Source organism: Lichenostomus cassidix, chromosome 4A (assembly GCF_008360975.1).
Source record: "Lichenostomus cassidix isolate B80296 chromosome 4A, HeHo_3.0, whole genome shotgun sequence".
NCBI classification, from domain to species: Eukaryota; Metazoa; Chordata; class Aves; order Passeriformes; family Meliphagidae; genus Lichenostomus; species Lichenostomus cassidix.
This window is the reverse complement of record NC_139485.1, coordinates 1,056,104-1,071,177: the sequence shown is the minus strand read 5'-3', so window position 1 is coordinate 1,071,177 and position 15,074 is coordinate 1,056,104. Positions and strand designations below refer to the sequence as shown.

General features: G+C 52.2%; 1 protein-coding gene across 1 annotated transcript in view; it reads left to right on the top strand.

Moving 5' to 3' along the window:
- ZNF185 (zinc finger protein 185 with LIM domain) overlaps positions 1 to 14,681 on the top strand; it is a 40,704-nt gene extending 26,023 nt beyond the window's left edge. Inside the window, exons 21-32 of the mRNA XM_085059982.1 lie at positions 476 to 568; positions 964 to 1,044; positions 1,784 to 1,885; positions 2,392 to 2,544; positions 3,970 to 4,077; positions 4,910 to 5,005; positions 6,049 to 6,126; positions 7,450 to 7,518; positions 9,508 to 9,588; positions 10,394 to 10,496; positions 11,053 to 11,151; positions 11,985 to 14,681. Of these exons, the coding sequence (XP_084916108.1) occupies positions 476 to 568; positions 964 to 1,044; positions 1,784 to 1,885; positions 2,392 to 2,544; positions 3,970 to 4,077; positions 4,910 to 5,005; positions 6,049 to 6,126; positions 7,450 to 7,518; positions 9,508 to 9,588; positions 10,394 to 10,496; positions 11,053 to 11,151 (1,063 nt within the window). The 3' untranslated portion in view covers positions 11,985 to 14,681. The remainder of the gene's footprint in view (positions 1 to 475; positions 569 to 963; positions 1,045 to 1,783; positions 1,886 to 2,391; positions 2,545 to 3,969; positions 4,078 to 4,909; positions 5,006 to 6,048; positions 6,127 to 7,449; positions 7,519 to 9,507; positions 9,589 to 10,393; positions 10,497 to 11,052; positions 11,152 to 11,984) is intronic.
- The last annotated feature ends 393 nt before the right edge of the window (positions 14,682 to 15,074 follow it).

Sequence of the window (15,074 nt, the reverse complement as noted above, 5' to 3'; positions counted from 1 at the left end):
TGAAGGAAGTTTTGCTAAAATCCAATCTGAACCTCCTTTAGAGTAACTTGAGGCCTGTTTGTGCCTGATTCTAGTGCTGCTTCTATTGGATGAACCTTTTACCATGGCTTTATAGGAAAACCTGGGAGAAAAGATCCTCCTTAGCTGCAGCCATCAAAACCTGTCCAGCTGCACTGCCAGGAGTAGCTTCCTAGACTTTAAATTTGGGAGCAGAGCCTCTCTAGGGAGAGCCAAGAAGCAATAAAATTTGGCATTTTGCTCCATGGTAATGCTGAGTCTGGTTTTGAACTTCCTCAGTCAGGGCTGGATGTCCCCATGGAAGGACTTTATGGACTGATTTCCTTTCTTTTGTCCATATTTTTCCCCTAAATTTGAAGACTTGAGGCTCTTGGTTAAACTGGGCTCTTTCCCAGGTGTGTCAGGGAGCAGCACCTCAGAATCTGTGTGTGACCCAGAGTGTTCCTCTCCTCCCCAGGTCTGTGCTGCACTCCCAGGACAGTGCTGGGAGCAGGGACAGGGACATGGGAATGTCCTCCTGTGTGCAGAGAGAAGAAGTCCCTGCAAGGAGGCAAGAGAAATAATTGGAGTGCTTTTTCTGTTGGGAGAATGTGGGGGATTTACTGCAGGGGGTTCTGGAGAAGGGACTGAGGGTGCTGTGGTTGGGGTCTTTCCTTTCAGCCCTACTTTATAAGAAGTCTGGATTTTCCATCTGTTTTTTTCACTTCTCTTTGGGTTATTTGGGGATGTTGGTCAGTGGTGAACCTAGTGGTGGTGCTGGGTTGATGGTTGGATTTGATGATCCTAAAAGGCTTTTCCAACCCAAACAGTTCTGTGATTCTATTTGGCACATTCCTCTTGCACTTTTCTTGAGGCAGGAGGTCCTCCAGGGGCTGCATCTCCATGCTCCAGCAATTCTGTGCACAGGGTGCTTCCACAGACTGTAAAGGTCTCGTGTCTTGGCAGGTCCAGCTCTGTTCCTGGAGGAAGCAGCATCCCTGCTCCAGAGATTCCAGGTGCCAACAAGTCTGAGCCACGCCGGGACAGGTATGGAGCTGGGACACCTCACACACCTCCAGTGCTCCTTCCAGTCCTGTCCAAAGGAATCCAGATGCTCATTTCTTCCTTAGGGAATTCAGAAAACAATGTAGACTCTGCCAGTGCCACCTTTCACCCAGAGCCACAACACTGCAGGGATCTCCCACAGGAATTGTTGTAGCTCAACATGAGAAGGATGTGGAGCTGCTGGAGAGTCCAGAGGAATCCATGGAGCTGCTCCAGGGCTGGAGCCCCTTTGGAGCCAGGCTGGGAGAGCTGGGGGTGTTCAGCTGGAGAGAAGGATCCAGGGAGAGCTCAGAACCCCTTCCAGGGCCTAGAGGGGCTCCAGGAGAGCTGGAGAGGGACTGAGGACAAGGGATGGAGGGACAGGACACAGGGAATGGCTTCCCACTGCCAGAGGGCAGGGAGAGATGGGATATTGGGAAGGAATTTGTGGCTGTGAGGGTGGGCAGGCCCTGGCACAGGGTGCCCAGAGAAGCTGTGGCTGTCTCTGGATCCCTGGAAGTGTCCAAGGCCAGACTGGACATTGGGGTTAGAGCAGCCTGGAATAGTGGAAGGTGTCCCTGCCCATGACAGGAGTGGCACTGGATGAGCTTTAAGGTCCCTCCCAACCTAAAGCATCCTGACACTGATCCTGTGGCAATCCCGGTGTTCCTGCATTTACCCCCACAGAGGACAGGGTCAGATGCAGGTGCTGCAGCTCCTGACAGCTCTTTCCTCTCCTCAGAATCACTCTGGACCGTGAGGAACAAACCATGGCCAGCACAGACAGTCACCGTGAGAGTCTGGGGGGCTGGAGGCACAGCGAGTCTGCCCCAGGGCCAGCCAGGTACAGTGGGGACATCCTCGTGTTTGTGCCACCAGTGGCTCTCACACCCTCATCCTTTGCTCCTTGATACCTTCCTGGCTGAAGTGCTGGACCCAGGAAATCTGCCCAATCCAATGACACTGACCACGGGAATATTGGAAGGAATCCTTTCCTGTGAGGGTGGCGAGACCCTGGAAAAGAATTGCCAGAGCAGCTGTAGCTGCCCCTGGATCCCTGGAAGTGTCCAAGGCCAGGCTGGACAGGGCTTGGATCAACTTGGGATAGTGGAAGGTGTCCCTGCCATGGCAGGGGTGTGGAATGAGATGGACTCAGAGGTCTGTCCCAACCCAAATCATTCCGGGATTACATAATTCCATGATCCTATTAACAACAATGGTGTCCCAGTTCTCCCTGTTCCCTCTAGGAGGAGGCAGGATCCACCCCCAGCAGACCCTGAACACTTGTGTGAGCTGCTCAGAGCAAAGACACCCATTACCTTTGTGGTCAAACTGGTTTTAATTCTTCAGCAGGTCTGACTTCAGCTCCCAGGAGAGTGTTCCCAATGCCCACGAGTCCCAGAGCACCACATCCCTGTTCCAGGATCGCCAATCCTTCGGAGGCTCCATGCCCAGCCACAGGATTCCAGCCTACGTGGACAGCCAGGTGTTCAGCACCAGGAGGTCAGGATTTGGGGATGAGGGGTTAGGGGAGGAGGGTTTGGAGATGGAAGGTTTGGGGATGAAGGGTTCAGGATGCAGAAACTGGGAAAGCTGCTGGCATGGAAATACCTGATTGAAACTCCACTCCAGGTTGTACAATCACTGGGAAAAGGAGTGAGAGCAGGATTTTGTTCCCAGAGGGAGCAACAGGACTAAATCATAGAACCAGGGCTGTCCCCAGATGGTGCACCTGGATAAATATGAGTAACCTTGGAGAAGGCATTCCTACATCACCAGGAGCAGCTCCAGGCCTGGGGATTTCCACCATCCTCCTGGAGCCTTGGGATCCTCCTTGACCATTTCACAGAATCATGGAATGGTTTGGGCTTGAAGTGACCTTAAGCTCATCCTGTTCCACCCCCTACCATGGGCAGGGACACCTTCCACCATCCCAGGCTGTTCCAAGCCCTGTTCAGGCTGGCTTTGGACACTTTCAGGGATCCAGGAGCAGCCACAGCTTCTCTGGGCACCCTGTGCCAGGGCCTCCCCACCCTCACAGGGAACAATTCCTTCCCAATATCCCACCTAAAACCCTGCCCTCACATGATGTGAGTGTCACTCTCACTGCCATGTCCCTGCAGAGAACAAAATCCACTCTCCACCCCTGCCCTTGGGTTTATACCTCAGGCAAAACTCCTGTCTGGCCCAGAGCAGGGTTTTCTCATTAATTTTCCAGTTTTTTTAATTGTTCTCATTTTCTCATTAAGATGAGCTCAGCCTGTCCCTCTCTCGTGCCCACAGCAGGGCTGGCAGCACTGTGTGACACTGAGTTGCCTGAAGCTTTAATCAGAATCCAAGTGCTGAGGGACAATGAAATCCTGATCTGTGCCCCGGGGCTCCTGCAAGGAAACAATAACCAAAGCCATTGCCCTGGTGAAAGAGCCTGAGCTCTACCCACAGCTTAAAGCCATTCCCCTGAGGAGTTCTGCCTTGGAAAAGGGAAAATGGGCAACTCTGGCACCTGGGCACACATAGGGAGTGCAGAGCTGGGTTTGGTGAGCGCTGGGAAAAGAAGCAGTTGGAGATGTATTTCCATGTGGGAATGCCTTGGCTCTGCTCAAGTGTTGGGTTTGGATCTGCTCTCCCTGGGGAGCACAGAACTAGCACAGGGCAAACGGGCAGAGCACAGGAGGAATGCATCATGGAGTCAGGAGGTCCTCATGGCTGGAAAAGACCTTTGTGATCATCAGCTCTCAATCCAGTGTTGTCACTAAGGTCACCACCATGGCCTCAAGTGCCACATCCACATGTTTTCTGGGCACTTCCAGGGATGGGCAGCTGTGCCAGGGTTTGGTAGCGACAGACTCATGGCAGTGACTGAGTGCAGTGTGGGGACTCCAGAGATTCCTGCCACCCTGTGCTCAGGACTTTGTGTCTCCTCCCCAGATCCAGCCCAGATCCCAAAGGGAGCCTTTATTCCGGGAGCAGCAGCCCAAGGAGCAGCTGGTATGACAGCGCCAGGGGGCATGGGGAGTTCAGCCCCTCCATAGGACGGTGAGTCCAAGGCTGGGATTCCAACTTCCCACATTTATTCTGTGTCCAGATGTAAGGAAACAACTCCGTGGGGTTTAGTTATGGGGATAAAAATAGGGACAAGAGATCTCTAAAGATGAGTTTTAGAACGTGAGGGTTTATTGCGAAAGAGCGTGAGAGGCCTGCTGAGCTGCAAGATGCAGCCCAAAGCAGGCCAGAGAAAAGAGAGAGAGAGAGGGAGAGAGAGCAGAAAGAAGAGAGTAAAAAAAAAGGGATTTGCTCTTTACAATGCAATAAATCATCATCTCTGTTGAATATTCTAATTCCCTTTAACCAATCTAAGACAAGCTACAAACTCTACAGCATTTACATACAACCTGTAAGAATCATCACATTACCATACGGGGTCATGTTTCAAACCTTAAAAAAACTGCTTTTTGGGATCTCTACCAGGCAGCTAGGGTCTGCTCTGACCTTTGGAGTTGCCTGGGCAGAGGGCATTGTTCTATCAAGATGAGGGATTACCTTCCGTGGCCATACCATTGTTTTTTAGTTACTCTACAACTCGAACCTTGTCTTCATTTCAATCTCGCTCATATTTTCCATATCCTCAGCATCTTTTGCAAGGTAATCATATCTATAAGGCTTTCCTATTTCATCTTCCCCAACATCCAGATGTCCTGATCCATTCACTGATTCCCTGGATGTGAGCACATGTTGAGTGTGCCATGGCTGCGGAGTGGGGAGGGGTCAGTGCCCAGCAGGGAGATTCCAGCCAAGATTCCCACCCCATGTGAGGATCCCTCACATGCCCAAATTCAGAGCTTGAGACTGTTGCACTTCCTCTCCCCAGCCACGACTCCCTTCCCAGAGATCCCACCATGTCCATGTCCCAGAGAAGCCACAGGGTGCCGTTCTACATGGACAGCTTAAACTATAACAGCACCAGGTAAACGGGGAGTCACCAGGGCTCTGAGGGAAACTTCCATGGAACTTATGCAAGAGAAGCCAGGAAGAAAAGCCAAGAGCTGAGAGAGGGAGGAATGGTTTCCAGGGAGTGGATGCATGAACCAGAGGCACCAACCAGCTCTTGAATCAATCCTAGCAAAAGCTGCCTAGCACAGGGTCTGGGATATATCCAGAAAAATCTCTGGAGATTTTTCACTGTGTGGGATGCCAGAACAGAGGGGCAGGAGAATGGAGAGCTGGTTCCTGTCAGCAATTAGCCTTTGCTAGAAGAAAAAAGGGATCATAGCTAAGAGAGATGTCAAGAGAGAGGGTCACTGTCCCCAGAATGTCACTGGTTAAATGACTAACCTGCTCCCAGAACAAGGCTGTTGGAAGGGGCAGGAGGTATCCCATATGGAATACCATTATCCTGGTTTTCCTGCATCCCTCATGGCACTGCCAGCCCATCCATGTGCTGATGCTCCATAGGGCCACCAGTGCCAGGCTGAGGGCTGGATCTGTAACAAGGAGTAGGTTGTGGGGGTCAGGAAGCAGAAGATCCTTGGATAGCCTTGGCTTGGCTCCAGAAATGTCAGCCTGGATGAGACATTGCAGGTCTCATTGCTGAGCAGATGGACAGAGCTGCTCTCCATTGTTTTGCTGCATTCTCCCTTCAAATCACTATGCTGGGGACAGTTCCGTTGGCTTTGGGAAAATCCCCATCTCCTGCAATTCCTCCTGTGCCCTTTCTCCCTGAGGATGCTCCCATTCAGCCTGTGTGACTCACTCACACTCCTCATTTCAAGATCTGGTTGGACCTTCTCTCCTGTGGCCCTACAAATGAGACTTTCCCAAATCCCTTCCCTAGGGAAGCAGTCCTGTCCTGTGGCAGATATAGAAAGAGAAAGGATTTGGTTTGATCCATGATAAAGTGTGGAAAAGGGCTGTAATACCTATCTGCCTTCCCAGGAGTAGCAGCCACTCTTCTCCTGCCTCCCAGCTTGGATCCTGCCATGGCTCACAGACTTTTCCCTCTCTCCCCAGGCTCCTCTCCAGTTCCAGTGAGAGGCTCTGCAGCTCCCACCACAGCTCTGGGTACCAGCCTGACTCCAGCACTACTGGGTAAATATCCAAGGGGGGCCACAGTCCCACCACTGCAGAACAGGGATGGCACAGGGTCATCCTGGTTGGTGAGGAATTCCAGCTTTGGCACCTGGCTTGTGTCAGCCACAGTGTGGCCAGCAGGGTCAGGGCAGGGATTGTCCTGCTGTCCTGGACACTGATGAGGCCCCATGTGGAATCCAGGGGTCAGCTCTGGGCCCCTCAGAACAAGAGAGACCTTGAGGGGCTGGAGAGTGTCCAGGGAAGGGAACAGAGCTGGGGAAGGGTCTGGAGCACCAGGAGAGGCTGAAGGAGCTGGGAAAGGAGCTCAGCCTGGAGCAAAGGAGGCTCAGGGGGACCTTGTGGCTCTGCACAGCTGCTGCCAGGAGGGGACAGCTGGGGGGGTCAGGCTGTGCTCCCAGGGAACAGGGACAGGAGGAGAGAATGGCCTAAGGCTGGGCTAGGGTAGGCTCAGGGTGGTGGAGTCACCATCCCTGGAAGTGTTCAGGAAATATGTGGATGTGGCACTTGGGAACATGTTTTGGTGGTGACCATGATGGTGGTGCTAATTGATGGTTGGATTTGATGATCTTAAAGGTCTTTTTCAAGCTTAATGAGTCCATGAGTCTATGACATAGAAAGAGCCCATGTTCATTTTAAGGAAAAAAAAAGAGGTTTTCTTTCCTTAGCCATGACAGGGCTTAGTGTAAGAAGAGGGGATTAATCCCAGCTTTTAGGCAGCAGTGGAAAGGCACCGTGGAGAAAGAGCCTGATTAATTCCTGTCAGGGCTGCAGGCAGAGAGAGGGCTGGGGGCACAGGGCTCCCCTCGGCCTGCCCAGAGCTGCACCCACTTGGGGCATGGAATTCTGGAGCTGGAGTTGTAAAGAGGCAGTAATAAGCAAGGGAGGTAAAATCATCCCCAGCCAAACCAGCAGCAGTTTACACTGGCTGAAAACACAGGAGATGTTCCAGTGGCAGAACAGTCCCAGAAGCAGCGCTGTTGGTGTTAACGGGGGAGCCGGGAGCTCTCTCCATGCTCATTGTGTGCATAATCCTGACGGGAGCTGGGAACGACTTATCCTTCAAACCAGCGGCTAACCGGATGAAAGGGTGACACGATCCATCCCATTCTTTCCAATTAACTCGATTTGTTTTGGTGGGGTAATTAGAGGAGTTGTTATTTAGCAACAATGCTCGATATTCAGGATTTATTGCAGAACAACAGGACCCCACTCCGTGCCTCTCCCGCACGCGTTCCGTGGCCAGGGGCACACATGGTCCCTGCCCGGCTCTCCCGAGCTCCATGCGCTCTTTTCTCATGCAAATGCTTCCCGTTTCCCTAGGAAAGGGATCCTCTTTGTGAAGCAGTACGTGAACACCGGCGGCTTTGCAGCCTCCCCACGCTACGGCAGGTACGAGGAGTGTTGGGGCCACCCTGTGTCACACCCAGGTGTCACACCCGTGTGTCACACACGCGTGCAGAGCCCGGCACGAGGCTTTGCCACCTCACACATCCCGCCAGGATGGAGCAGTTGGAGCTATCAGTCCCGGGGGGGATTGTTGGGAGGGCAGAGTTTTGCTCTGTGGGGGTCCGGCCACCTCCTCCCGCTGTGGTGACAGGAGGACCTGTGTCCCACTGCTCCCAGGGGACAGGGAAGCTCCCCTCAGAGTGGCTTGCTCTCTGAGGTGGATGGAAACACCTCACTGCAGTTTTTAGGCTGCGTGTTTGGCATTGTGAGGCTTCACCATGCACCTGTAAACAAATTATTGGAACGGGTGAGGAAAATGTGGAGGGTGAGGGCTCTTGCTGAAAAAATATATGAGTTTAAAAACTATTAAATTACACCATTTTCAAGCTTAAATCTCCAGTCTTTTGTGTTCTGCTCGAGTGAAGCTGCTCCAGATTGGCCCCAGTGTGACAAGAGCAGGATTTGGCCCCATGCACATCATCCTCACAGTGATGTGGCACCAGTTCACACCAGTTTGATGCTCCCTGCTGGCATTTCTCCTCCCTCAGTGCTGTGCTGGCATCCCTGGGGGAGCTGATTACAGACTGTAAATCTCCAGCCTGTCCTAGAGCTCAGAAAAGCTCTATCTATCTTTAGTCAGCAGCCAAAGATAAGCCAAATATCCAGGAAACCCAGGGATGTGCTCTGTTCCTTTTCCTGCATAACAGTGCAGGATTTGGGAGTTCTAGCAGTGAAAAGCTGCTACTTGTAGGGCCAGATGTAAACAGGAGGGCCCTGGTGAGGCCAGGGGAGTTTCACTGGTGAGTGATTTGGAAGTAGGAGTTCACAGGTTGCCTGTCCAGCTGCCAGCACAGGATTTTCCAGTCGCAGCTAGGGGAAAGTATGTTGGAAAATATGTCTGGGTCACAGCCTGGGCATGACCCAACCCCAGAGCTGCTGGACACTCACTGTGGGTAGGCAGGGGAGCCCTTGGTCCCCTTCCTTTCCTGCTCCCCCAGCCCACCCAGTCTCACCTTGTCTGACATTTTAATGTGACAGCCTGGCTCATGGAGGACTCTGAAGGGCTGGTAAGGGGTAAGGAGTGGGAGGATGGAGTTGGGAATATCCTGGAGAAGGGACAGAGCAAGAAGAAGTACTGGCCAAGTTTCTGGCTCATCCCAGCACTGTCCTGAGCAGCATTTCCCAGACTCCCAGCACAGGCAGTGATCCTGCTGCTCCTCCTGGCACAGAGAGTGACAGGGTGGCACAGCCAGCAGGGCAGGGCTGCTGTCAGCTGTGCCACCTCCCTGGGCCCCAGGCTGGAGTACATGTCCCACATTCTGTGTCCCTTTCCCAGCCCTGCTGCCCACATCCCACCCCTCCCCATGGGGTCACAGCCAGCTGGGTCACAGCTCTCTGGTGGCTTTGCTTTGGTGGCTGCTTCATGCAGACCCTCCCTGAGCCCACAGCTGGGTCTGCCCTGAGCACAGTGACAGTGGCATGGGACAGGGAGCAGATTCTCTGTGCAGAACCCACAGTGTGGATGCAGCAAAGAGGGAGATGCAGCAGCCTTCAGTCAGTGGGGCCCTCTCTGCCAGGGAATGCCTTTCCAGGGCTGGGGAGGGGTCAGGGAGCCCCTGCTGTGAGTCCCACGAGGGGCTGGAAATGCAGCTCAGGAGAGAGCTGGGAAGAGCCAACAAGCTGGCCCAAGGGAAAGGTGCTGCTTCCTCCTGCTCTCTCCCTCCTCAGTAGGTTCCCAATGTCCCTGAGAGGGGGAGAGTCCTCTCTGGGGGTAATTAAATGTTCCTCTTTGTGTCCTGGGAAGGCACTTTTAGGAGTTTCTCCCCAAGGAACAGGTAGCCAGGATATTCCAAATAATTGGGTTAATGATTCCATCTGAGATTCTCTTCCCACATATCACTGTCCAGTGCTGATATTTCCTTCCTCCCCCAGTGGCAGCCTTGTGGATTTGAGTGACCTGGAGAGAAGCAGCTACAGCCACCACAGTTACCTGTCCAGTTCTCCCCTGCACAGGTAGGACAGGGCATGGCTACCTGGGGGGGGGGGGGGGTCAGCAAACTCTTAATCAGAAATGATTTGAAGGTTTTGCTTTTTGAGGACACTGATGTATGTCTGGTGGAACAGCAGCACAGTAAATGGAAATGCAGTGACATTGACTCCAAGTCATTGTCCGGAGCAGGCCACCAAGGTGATCAGAGGGATGGAGCACCTCCCCTATGAGGAAAGGCTGAAAGAATTGGGACTGTTCAGCCTGAAGATGAGAAGCTTTGGGGTTACCAAATTGTGGCCATCCAGTGCCTGAAGGGAGCCTGCAAGAAAAATGGAAAGGGATTATTTCCAGGGGCCTGGAGTGACAGGACACAGGGAATGGCATTTCACTAACTGAGGGCAGAGTTACATGAGATATTGGGAAAAAAATTCTCCTCTGTGAGGGTGGACAGGCCCTGGCACAGGGTGCCCAGAGAAGCTGTGTCTGCCTCTGGATCCCTGGAATTGTCCAAGGCCAGGCTGGATGGTGGGATAGTGGAAGGTATCCCTGTCCATGGCAGGGGATGGGATTGGACAGGTTTTAGGGTCTCTTCCAACCCAAACCATTCCATGATTCCATGATTCTGAGATCTGTCCAGCCCCACTGTTGTGGTCTCTGCATCCCCAGGCCAGCAAATGTCCCTCTGTTCTGTCACTGCACACAGTCACACATATGTGGGAGCAGGTTGATCATGGAAAGCAGTGCTGATGGGTGGGAGAAACCCCTGGCACCAGTGCTGGGAGTGGAACCAGAGTGTCACAGAGGAATCCCCTGCGCTGTTCTTCCCAGGTCCAGGGAACCCCTGTGCAGTTACTGCAGCCGGGAGATCCGAGACTGCCCCAAGATCATCATAGAGCACCTGAACATCCACTGCCATGAGTACTGCTTCAGGGTAAGCCCCAGTGCTGCTGGCACCTGCAGGGCTGGGAGCAGGGATCTTCCTGCAAATTCCATCCTCAGGCTTTCAGAATGATGTATATGGGGTGTGCCAAATCCTTGCATCACATCGGGACAGAAAGTCACAGGTGTCCCCAGAATATTCAAGGTCCCTAAATAAGTGTTAGAACAAGGAGAATTCTTTATTAGTAATAACACCTTCAGCACACCCTCATGTCCTTGCCCCACTGTCCGTGGGGTAGACTTGCTGCTTTGTGGCCTTTGTGCTCTCGTGGATGTGGCTGAATCCTCAAACTCTGCAGGGCTTCCAAGGAAAGTCTGTACGTATGGGGAGAGTGGGAGGAAGAGGGATGGGGAGTGTGGGAGGAGAAAGCCTGCCGGGACATTTGGCTGTTGTAGGAAAGTTCAGCCTCAAAGGTCACATCCTTACCCCTTTATAAAATGATGCAGAGACTGTTCCTCTGCCCTCTCCCTTCTTTTGTTAGTGTGTGGGGCTTTGGTTACTGTGGGGTTTTGGTTACTTTCCAACCTCCTCGTTTTCTCTTTGGCAGTGTGGAATTTGCCACAAAGCAATGGGAGATCTCCTGGATAAAATATTCATCCACCGGGACATTGTCCACTGTGACAAATGCTATGAGAAGCTCTTCTAGGTGAGTTTCCAGGGCTCCTTTCCGAAGCCATTCCTGGGGGATGGCTGGGTGAGAGCTCAGAGTCTACTGGTGAAGGGCATTTAACCCTCACATGTCCAGGGTAGCAGGAAAGGGATGTTCCTGGGCTGTTCAGTGGGAAGCAGTGACCTTGTTGCAGCATTAGCTGGAAACTCACTCGAGCTGTCCTGGGGGTGTTGGTTGAAGCCAGAATGTCGGTGACAAACAGGCTGTGGTGGCTTCCCAGGGGTGACAGGCAGAGGCTGGCTTGAGTGATGACAGAAATGTCCCCTAGAGGTGGAAAGTCCTCATGGAAGGCAGTTAAAGGTTCCTCCCTGTGTCCTGGGCTGACCCCCTGCAAGGACTGCGGGCGGTTTAGAGTTGTGACATTCCCCGACAAGGAGGCAGCTCCTCGGTGGCAGGTGCAACTACTTCTTTACGTAAAAATCCTTTGAGGTGAAAACCTTCGGGAAAAGAAGAGTTGTACATTCCAACAGATCGACAAGAAGTGGGTTGGACACGGTTTGGTTTTGTCTGATTATCTGGAAGGGACAGGAGGCACCGTGACAGCCACCAGAGCTGCTGTGCTGGGGTTGGGAGACCTCGTGTTCTCCCACTGCCTCCCAGCAGAGAGGAGGAGGAGCAGGGAAAGGAGCTCCTGCCTCGCTGCTCCCTGTACCTGGTAATGGGATGTGACTGGTGAGGCTGTGCCATCCCTGCACGCTCCCGGCGGGGCTGTGCTGCCCATCCCTGCACGCTCCCGGCTCCACCAACCTCCAACGCCACATTCCAGGTGGGCTCCAGCCCGTGCTCACCCGCTCTTCGTGTGCTTTCAGGGTTCTGCAGAGCTGGGAAGGCAGCCCGTGCTGGGCAGCAGCACGCCTGAGAATGCAGCAGCTCCTGACTGGCTAAGATGGCAGAATTCCTGCTCCCCCTTTCTTCGAGTTCTTTCCCCTCTCGCTGCCCCGTGGCCATGAATGAGTTCAGCACCCGCTGGTTGATGTGTCACCTGCACAAGACAAGTGTGATGGGAATGAGACAAGGCAGCCTCATCCTCAAAGATAACGTTTTCCAGAGGTGCTGAGCCCCTCAGCCTGGCTTCAGCTGCATGAAGATTCCGAGTACTCCTGGAGCTGGGAGTCAGGCACAGCTCCTCAGGTTTATCAGAGCTAATTGCCACAAGTCTCTCCTGATTATATTTGTATATCTTTCCCATGTGCAGCCAGGCTGTGTGAGCTGGCACACAGGCACTGGAAGCCTTAAACACTAAATTTGGATTCTTGGGAGGGTTTGAATTTAGTCCTTAGTGAAAGCCTATTTCTGCTTCTTTCACCCCCAAACTCAGCCTAGAAATAGTTTCTGCTTGATTTCCATTTGCTTTCCCCAGGATTCCAGGAGCACTTGCAAACTCCATTCTAATTATGTGTCAGCTTTAATTCCCCTTCCTGCCTCTTCCCAGAGGATGCTGCAGCAGCACTTGTGGCTGCCTGTTTGGGGAGATAACACTGTCCTTCACTGGTGTTTAACTCGGGCTCTGAGGGCAGGTGTCTCATGTGCCAGAGCAAGGCCATCTCAATTCCCTCTCCTGACAAAGAGCACTGCTCAGCTGAAATCCCAATATTCCCCCCTCATGAGGGCTTTGCCCTGACTCTCATTGCTGTGAATTATTTACAGCCCAAATGCTCACTAACAACACTGAACTTCCAGCAGATGCTGCACTCAGTAAAATCAGAATTGTATTATTTTGGTCCTTAACTCAGAGCTGAGGAATTGGGAATGCTGAATACTGAAATCTGAAAGTCAGGTGCCTCAGAAGTGTCCAGACTTACTGTGTCCTCATGGGAAGGAGGAGTCATAGAACCATAGAATCCTGGAATGGTTTGGGTTGGAAGAGACCTTAAAGTTCATCTATTCTAAAGTTCATGGGCAGGGACACCTTCCATAGCCCCAGGTGCTCCAAGCTCCTTCCAGCCTGGCCTTGGACACTTCCAGAGATCCAGAGGCATCCACAGCTTCTCTGGGCAACCAGGGCTTCACTACCATCACAGAGAATTTATGAAAACCACATCCAGAAGTTCCTTACTGGGACCAGTTCCAGCAGTGAGGAAGGACTAGTACAGCCACTGCTTGTTCCACGGAGGTCAAAGGGGGATGGTTTCAAGTACCAAAGCAGAAGGGCCTGTGCCACAGTGCACTTTGAGAAGATCTGCAGAAATAATGCATTCCCTGATTCCAGAGTTCCTGATGTGTCCACAGCCTTAGTGGGAGATGGATTTGTCCATGTTCTGCACTGTATCCCCTCAGCTCTGAGTCTCCTGCAGGAATTGTCTCACCTCAGTACACAGCTCTAATAAACCGCCTTAGCTCCCATGTCCCTCCCCCACCTGTGTCACACCCTCCTGTTTGTGCCCTCGGAGCTCAGGGGCTGTGTCACTTGTGCTCCTTGCTGGCCCATCCGTGAAGTCACCAAAGGCTTTGTTGTAGGATGAGGCAATGAGGGAGAGGAGCAGCAGGACCATGAAGACAGGGTGTGCTCAAAGCAGGGGTGGGCTCAGCTAATTGGCTTGGCGAATCCAGAGTCTGATGTTCTGCAGAGATTTCAGTCAGGTTGTCCTAAAATCCTGTGATTATTTAGGGAAAAAAGAGCCATGATCCCCCGTGGTCTGTGTTTGAGAGGGACTGAGGGGGCTCAGCCTGGAGAAAAGGAGGCTCTGGGGGGACCTTCTGGCTCTGCATACCTGACAGGAGGGTGCAGTCATGGGGGGCCAGGCTCTGCTGCCTGAACAAGGGAACAGGGACAGGACAAGAGGAAACAGTCTCAGGTTGTGCCATGTTTAAACTGGATATTGGGAACATCTTCCTCCTGGAAAGGGCTATCCAGCCCTGGCACAGCTGCCCAGGACAGAGGTGGAATCCCCATCCCTGGAAGGATTTAACAGCCATATGGATGTGCCACCTGGGGACATGGGTTAGCGGTGGCCTTGGCAGTGCTGAGGGAATGCTTGCATTTGGTCTCAGAGGGCTTTTCCAGCCCCAGTAATTCCATGATTCCATGATCCTCAGTGTACATTTGGGCCCTGAGCTGAGAAATCATCCTGGTGTCCATTGAGGGGTCTGGGCTGTCCCTTCCTCACACATTCCTGGGATAGGGCTGAAACACCTGTGTGGAGCATCATCCCAAAGGATTCAATGGATTTTTTTCCCCTTAAAAACACGTATCACCCAAAAGGAACCTGCAGCTACTCTAAAAATGTTATACTTTATCATTTGTATTGGCTTGAGCTTTGAAGAATTGCTGACCTACAACAAAAAAGCAATAAATTATTCAAAGAGGTGAATTTTCCTGTTTCCTGGTGTTTGTGGAGAAGGGTCACCTGCACACAGATTTCTCCTATGTGATGGATGAGGTCATGCATTTTCTTTCACAAAAAGATCTTATTTCTCTTGGGATTTTTCTGTTTGTGGGGACAAATCTTGACCAGGCTATTTCCCATGAAATCAAATAAATAAATCTACATATAAAGGCTATGAAATGTGCTGGTGGTAACTGAGCAGAGGTGGAGGCAAACCCATCCTAGTACTGAAGCTCCTATGTGGTGGCCCAGGGAACTCTGCTTTTGGAAATCCTGTCTTCTGCACAGACCAAAAGCAGAGCATCTGAAAATTAACAACAGAGTGACAAAATTAACTCTAGCCCAGCTGAAACCAGGATAGACCTTCAGGAGTGTCAGTGCTGGACGTGGTTTTCAGGCCGACTGAGACAAAAATGAGATTCTGCTCATAGCACATGGCCTTGATGACTGCCAACATCCAACGCTTCTTATCAGGAGATGCCAGAGGCTGTGTTTGGGTTCAACACACACATTTGGGAGGAGGATGTCAAAGAATGGTGATAATTTCATTGTTGCCTGATAAAAGTGTCCTGA